This window comes from Bos indicus, chromosome 10, assembly GCF_029378745.1.
Source record: "Bos indicus isolate NIAB-ARS_2022 breed Sahiwal x Tharparkar chromosome 10, NIAB-ARS_B.indTharparkar_mat_pri_1.0, whole genome shotgun sequence".
In the NCBI taxonomy this organism is placed as follows: Eukaryota; Metazoa; Chordata; class Mammalia; order Artiodactyla; family Bovidae; genus Bos; species Bos indicus.
The window spans coordinates 20,939,686-20,946,661 of record NC_091769.1 but is presented as its reverse complement, the minus strand read 5'-3'; the positions used below and the strand labels follow the sequence as shown (position 1 = coordinate 20,946,661).

General features: G+C 60.3%; 1 protein-coding gene across 2 annotated transcripts; it reads left to right on the top strand.

Moving 5' to 3' along the window:
* The first annotated feature begins 311 nt into the window (after positions 1-311).
* Positions 312-6,699, top strand: CPNE6 (copine 6). Of its 2 annotated transcripts, none has more exons than XM_019967905.2 (17): positions 312-396; positions 1,662-1,833; positions 2,254-2,433; positions 2,791-2,865; positions 3,026-3,100; positions 3,218-3,301; positions 3,392-3,481; positions 3,834-3,938; positions 4,169-4,255; positions 4,499-4,558; positions 4,819-4,952; positions 5,028-5,082; positions 5,173-5,224; positions 5,555-5,688; positions 5,783-6,019; positions 6,222-6,396; positions 6,497-6,699. In XM_019967905.2, exons 2-16 carry the CDS (start codon positions 1,666-1,668, stop codon positions 6,357-6,359), a joined length of 1,674 nt encoding a protein of 557 aa, XP_019823464.1. In that variant the 5' UTR covers positions 312-396; positions 1,662-1,665; the 3' UTR covers positions 6,360-6,396; positions 6,497-6,699. The 2 variants fall into 2 exon arrangements, with proteins under 2 accessions (XP_019823464.1, XP_070653194.1); XM_070797093.1 differs by lacking the exon at positions 312-396 and adding an exon at positions 983-1,151.
* The last annotated feature ends 277 nt before the right edge of the window (positions 6,700-6,976 follow it).

Sequence of the window (6,976 nt, the reverse complement as noted above, 5' to 3'; positions counted from 1 at the left end):
GGGTGCGTATGTCTCCATCGCCTCCCGGCGTGAATGTGTGTGTGTGCATGCACCACCGCAGTGTGTGCCTCTCTGTGATGCTGGGTGTGGGTGTGGCAGGAGGGGAAGATGTATGTCACTGTGTCTGCGGGGGTCCTGCCTCTGAGCCACCCTCAGCCCGCCCTCCTCCCCTGGCTCCGTGGCTCCTTCCCAACCAGTGGCCCTGCCCCCCTTCTCCCTCCCAACCGGTCTGTGCAAGTGGGGGGAGCTGGTGCTTCGGCCCCCCCACCCCTCCCCATCCAGGCCCCATAAATAGCACCAGAGCCGGAGCCGGAGCCAGCGCCAGCGGCTGGAGCAGCAAGGGAGTCAGGGCCAGGGCCAGAGAGCCGGAGAGAGGAGCCCCCGACTAGAGCCCAGGTGAGCCCACCCTTCATCCCTCGCCCAGCCCCAGCCCAGCCCAAGCCTGGCCCAGTCTCCATAACAACATTGCCCCCGGCCCCCAGAGAGGTCTCCAGTCCTGCCCAATACCCTCACCATCACATGCTCCTGCCCGACTCAGGGGATCTGTGAGAACTGGGAGACTTGTGGCTAGAAGGCAGAGCCCACCCCCGCTAACCCAGACCCTCCCTCACATACCCAGAAGGGCACACACTGTGGGGAGGGGGTACTCAGCCAGGGAAGGGTCCCAGTTCTGAGGGACGTACAGGAACTGTCACAGCCTCCTGAAGACAGACACCCGACTAGGGGATAGACACGGGGTCGGGGCATCCAGACACACCAACGCACACTTGCCGGGGAAGCACAACATGAGATCAGACAGCCTCACCCTGAGAAGTGGACAGACACAGAGAGACGGATGGACCGGCCGTGAACTCGGGCCAGTGTACCCCTGCATGCTGCTGCCCGAAGCTCAGTACCACTGTTGGGGGAGGGTGGCGTGCGTGCATCCCACGGGCAGCATGGAGGGGGCCGAGGCTCCCCAAAAATCCTGTCGCTAAGAGACAGCGCCAGTGCTGCCAAGAAGTGTGAGAACAAGGGAGGTGGGGAGGAAAGCCAGTGTTGTCATAGTGGGAGCCACTGCCAGGAACCTAGAGAAGCTTTCAGCAGGGGCCGAGCTCTGCTGCTCATTCTGCAAGCCCACCACCCCTCCCTTTCCATCAGCCAACCAGAAGGTGAGTCGGGGGAGGTGGATGGGGACAGCCCTGCAGGGCACCTTCCAACCTGTCTCCTCCTGCCCACTGCAGCCTCCGTTCCTGACCCTCCTCTTCAGACTTGCCGGGGCCCCTCCACTCCCCTCCCCACCCCCTTGCCCCAGTTCAGCTTCCTCAAGCCAAGACTGAGTGCAGCGCTGGCTTAAACATCAGTCAGGAAATAGCAGAAGGTGCTGATATAGCAGAAAGTGTGGATCAATCGATTGCCTAGGAACCAAGGCTGCCAGGAACCTCCAAGCCCTCTCCAGCCCCATCCACGCATACAAGGCCAGCAGGGGTGACAAGAGCACTCACTGGAGTGAGAGGCTCAGAGCTCAGGGGAAGCCGAGTGAGGTCAGGGGGAAGAAGATCCATGAGATGCCAGGGCCTTGGGAAGCAGGGTAAGGGGGTGGGGCCCAGGCTCCCAGAGACAGACCCCTCCTCTGGCAGGTGTCCCCCTTCCAGTGGCCAGTGTCTGCTCTGTCCCCACAGAGACATGTCCGACCCAGAGATGGCCTGGGTGCCCGAGCCCCCAGCCATGACACTGGGGGCCTCGAGAGTGGAGCTGCGGGTGTCCTGCCACGGCCTCCTCGACCGAGACACACTCACCAAGCCCCACCCCTGTGTGCTGCTCAAGCTCCACTCCGATGAGCAGTGGGTGGAGGTGAGAGTGGCTGGCCTCTGCTTCACGGACCTCCGGGACGCAAAGGAAGGAGGCTGGGTGGGGGCAGCCACGAGGGATGGTCAGGACTCTCAGGGGCCTCTTCCAGTCTGTGTGGGTAACCATAGAGATGCGGGTGCCATCGTTACACACACAAAGCATTTCACAGGGACCAAAGCTCACAGGGTCCTATGGGGTCCTGAGATGGCCCCCAAAGGCAGTGGCACTGCTTCCAACTATGAGAGCCCCTGATGGCTGATGGTCCTAGGGGCAGGCAGCACCCTAAGCTTGGGGTTCAGCCCAGGGAGGGAGGAGCCAGTCTCTGGGGCATGGGAACCTGAGGAAAGCTGGCAAGACCGGGGGCGGTCCGGGACAGAGCAAAGCAGCCCGGGTTCCCAGAGGTGGGCTCCCCTCCTGCCGCAGGTGGAGCGCACAGAGGTGCTGCGCTCCTGCTCCAGCCCCGTCTTCTCCCGCGTACTGGCCCTGGAGTACTTCTTCGAGGAGAAGCAGCCCCTGCAGTTCCATGTGTTTGACGCCGAGGACGGATCCACCAGTCCCCGCAACGACACCTTCCTCGGCTCCACCGAGTGCACCCTGGGGCAGGTCTGCATTCTCACCCCCACCCCTACCCCCACCCCCATGGTTCTTCCTCCAGAGGCCAGAAGAAGACAGAATAAGCTGTGGAGTTAGTTCAGTGGGGGGGTTGGACCCCATCTCCACCATTCACCCGCTGTGCAGCCTTGGGCTAGATATCTAACCTCTCTGAGTCTTAGTGTCCTCATCTAAACAATGGGGGGTCACAGTGCAGATCTCTTAAGGTTGCTATGGAAATTAAGTCCAGTTCTAGCCCAAGTGCAGCCCCTGTGAGCGATCAAAGGGCGCTTATTGCCCTGTCCCTTGTACCCTGGCCAAAGCAGGTGGGGATGTCACAGCTGGGTCTCCCTCCACCTCCATCCCCAGATCGTGTCACAAACCAAGGTCACTAAGCCTCTGCTACTGAAGAATGGGAAGAACGCGGGCAAGTCCACCATCACGGTAGGCCAGGTCACCGGTACTCACCCTTGGGCAGGGCATTCAACACCCCTGCAGGGACAACCATGGTGACATCCTGCCCCCAGGGCTGGCCCCCACCCAAGGGATGGGGCCTTTGTGGGGGTGGCGTGGGGGAATCCTGCCACTTGTGTCCCCCTTGCAGATTGTGGCCGAAGAGGTGTCTGGCACCAATGACTACGTGCAGCTCACCTTCAGAGCCCACAAGCTGGACAACAAGGTTGGAACCCCAGAGTTTAGGACCCCATCTCCACTGTTAGGTAGCCTAGGCCTCGGGGTTAGGCGCCTCCCTTTCAGACCTCACCAGGCTCAGGGGCCCTTTCCCCCATGTCTCCAGGACCTGTTCAGCAAGTCTGACCCTTTCATGGAGATCTATAAGACCAACGGGGACCAGAGCGACCAGCTGGTCTGGAGAACGGAGGTGGGTGCCCGAGGCCGTGGGGAAGGCAGGAGGAAGGGCAGAATGGGTGAATCTAGACCGGGGGTGACCAGCTCTCTGTGCCACTCCAAGGTGGTGAAGAACAATCTGAACCCCAGCTGGGAGCCGTTCCGTCTGTCCCTGCACTCCCTGTGCAGCTGTGATGTCCACCGGCCTCTCAAGGTGAGGCCCCACGAGTAAGGGCAGCCTGGTAGAGCAGCCAGCCTCTGCCCGAGACCGTCCACCTGAGGGTGCAGGCCCCTCCCTCTCCCTCTTTCCCACTGTGGGATAAAGAACCAGTCACAGCTCAATGTTCCTATATCAATGGTCCTTCTATCAGAGGCCAAGTCCCAACTAGACCGAGCCAAAGGATTAAGTTCAGCAAGTGGCTTCTCTGGACAGGTTGAGGACATCTGTTTGGGCCTAGTGACTGTTAGGGCTCTACTTCCCTGAGTCCCTCCTCCTGCCCCCACTGAACCACTGCAAAGCCTCTCTGATCCTGACCACCCATCCCCCTTTCCCCTTGTCTTTTCAGTTCCTGGTATATGACTATGACTCCAGTGGGAAGCATGACTTCATTGGCGAGTTCACCAGCACCTTCCAGGAGATGCAGGAAGGAACAGCAAACCCTGGGCAGGAGGTACTGCAAAGACCGCCCCCTCTCCCCAAGAATCCCACCAAGATCCCTGGGAAAATCCTGAAGGAGATGCTGAAGAGCCCCTCACACGCAATAGGAGGTGGAGAGGGTGGGAAACTCAGGGCTCAGCCTAAGGACTGAGCCATGAGGGTTCTGCTCTGGGAGGCTCCACTGCAAGGGGGAGGAAAGGTCATATGATGAGACCCTGGGCTTGTGGGGTATGTGGGGTCTAGATGCAGTGGGACTGTATCAACCCCAAATACCGGGACAAGAAGAAGCATTACAAGAGCTCGGGGACCGTAGTGCTGGCCCAGTGCACGGTAAGTTCCAGTGCCCATCTCAAGCCCTTTCCCACCCCCTACAACCCCCATGGCAACCTCAGATTCAGCCTTGCCCTCATTACAAAGAGCATTTCCCTGCTTCTGGAAACTGAGAACCCTTGTCCTATCCACCACCAACTTCAACCTCAAAAACTCTGGCCCCTCCATTTCCCCTGCAGAAGCCCCACCCAGCTCCCTCCTCAAGGGACCAGCATTCCACCTTATCTGCCCTCTCCCCACCAGGTGGAGAAGGTGCACACCTTCCTGGACTACATCATGGGGGGCTGCCAGATCAGCTTCACGGTAAAGGCCTGGGGGAGGGGACGCAGCCAAGGGGGAGGGGCCAGGCCCTAGTGGACAGAGGAGCCCAGAATCCACACTGCCCTTACTTGGACCTCTAATGAGCCTTAGCGTGGTCAGCTTGCTCCCCTCACCCGACTCCAAGATGAGGCTACCTGGGGGCTTGCTCAGATTCACCTTAGTCCTCCCTACAGAACCCAGCTCTGGCCTAGCCTCCCTGGTGGTCTCATGGATGCAGCATATCCTCTCCCTATCTCCACCAGGTGGCAATCGACTTCACGGCCTCCAATGGGGACCCAAGGAGCAGCCAGTCCCTGCACTGCCTGAGCCCCCGCCAGCCCAACCACTACCTGCAGGCCCTGCGTGCAGTGGGAGGCATCTGCCAGGACTACGACAGGTAGCAGGAGATGGGGTGGGGGATGGGCAGGGATGCCTTGCCCGATGGGCCCCCATAGCCTTTTCTCCTCCCCAGTGACAAGCGGTTCCCAGCGTTTGGCTTTGGAGCTCGAATTCCACCCAACTTCGAGGTAGGCTGGGCAAGGATAGGAGAGGAGATGCTGGGAGACTCAGACAGGAAGGAAAAACATCCTCTGGCTGGCCTCGCCTTCCCCTCACAGGTGTCCCATGACTTTGCTATCAACTTTGACCCGGAAAATCCTGAATGTGAAGGTAAGAGAGGAGATTCCCACCAGCCCTGCCTCCCTTCATACAGCTTGCTGCCCACTCCTGTGCACCCCATGCAGGAGCACAGACTCCATTCCCACGGGCCCAGCTCCCTGCCCCTTCATGCTTCCAGTGTCTGCCTGCATTTGGTAAGACTTTCAGCCCCTGACCAGATATCTGCCCACCCAACTCTATCAGCACCTGAACCATCCAACTCTCCGGCTTAGTGAGGATCATGGTAGCAGGGCAGTCCTGAGACAAGGAAATGCTTCCTTACTTTAGGGAGTCTGGAAGAGCTCCCTGCTAATCTCTGCCCTCTCACCTCTTTGCCCACAGAGATCTCGGGGGTCATTGCCTCCTACCGCCGTTGCCTGCCCCAGATCCAGCTCTATGGCCCCACCAACGTGGCCCCCATCATCAACCGCGTGGCGGGGCCAGCTCAGCGGGAGCAGAGCACTGGCCAAGCCACGGTTAGGTGTCCTGGGGGTGGAGCTGGGGGTGGGGGCGGGGGCGGGGGCGCCAAGGCCGCAGAGCTGACCCTTCCCCCACTCTGTCTGTCCTCAGAAGTACTCGGTGCTGTTGGTGCTCACGGACGGTGTGGTGAGCGACATGGCTGAGACCCGCACTGCCATCGTGCGCGCCTCCCGCCTGCCCATGTCCATCATCATTGTGGGCGTGGGCAATGCCGATTTTTCTGACATGAGGCTGCTGGACGGCGACGATGGTACCTTGCGTTGCCCCCGAGGGGTGCCCGCGGCTCGCGACATCGTCCAGTTCGTGCCGTTCCGGGACTTTAAGGATGTGAGTGCCCGGAGCCCCCTCCCGGCTGAAGGGCTCCTGAGCTCCTCCTGCCCTCCAGATCTGACCCATCTCTCCCACCTGATTGAAGTCCCAAGAAAGAGCCGGAATCCAGCTGGCCACCCGAAGCCCCGCCCCCCACCTGAGCCCCGCCTTCTCTCACTCTACCTCCCCTAACCACTTCCTCACCCTAACCCCGACCCAGGCCTCACCCTCTGCGCTAGCAAAGTGTGTCCTGGCCGAGGTGCCCCGGCAGGTGGTGGAGTACTACGCCAGCCAGGGCATCAGCCCCGGGGCTCCCAGGCCCTGCACGCCAGCCATGACCCCCAGCCCTAGTCCATGACCGCCGACAACCTGACGGACACTCCCTCAGTCTTTCAGTGAGTCCTGGGACACTAGAGGTTGGGGCTTGGTGGAGTCCATCTGGGCTGGGTGTGTGGTGTAGAAGAGGGTGCTTATGACTATCCCACTCTCCCCCAGGTGCCTGTTCTGACCCTTGTGACTCAAGAGACCATGCCTCTCCCTCTTGGACCAGGTGTGCCCTCTGGGTCCTGGAAGTGAGTGGTGAGCCCCACCCCATCTCTTCAAGCCCCAGACCCCTCAGCCTCATGTCCCCTCAGTGATTTTCTTCAGTGATCCTGACTTTCTGGCCATTAATAAAGGAAAGCACTCCTAGCACCTCAGCTGTACCTATCGTGTGTCAGATGCCCACTGGGCCGTCCATAGCACCCTACACACACTACTAAGAAATGGGGACCAGCACCTTTTGAACTCTGAGCCAGAGATCCCAGGCGGTCTGGTATCTGCAGTTTCACCCCATCTATGTGTCAATGAGATCTGAGGAGTCCCTACCCTCACCTCCCAACCTTGGGGTGGGTTGGCGGTGGGGAGGCATGGGGGGGTAACCCAGGCTCCCTGGTGGTTAATTACCAGACATGGAAGGGTAATAAGGGGCTGTCA

Excerpts from the sequence above, each read along its gene's own strand:
- CPNE6 (XM_019967905.2), top strand. The coding sequence starts at position 1,666 with ATGTCCGACCCAGAGATGGCCTGGGTGCCCGAGCCCCCAGCCATGACA. Across the intron at positions 5,225-5,554 it reads GGAAAATCCTGAATGTGAAG|AGATCTCGGGGGTCATTGCC; the intron begins GTAAGAGAGGAG and ends CTTTGCCCACAG. Across the intron at positions 6,020-6,221 it reads CGTTCCGGGACTTTAAGGAT|GCCTCACCCTCTGCGCTAGC; the intron begins GTGAGTGCCCGG and ends ACCCCGACCCAG.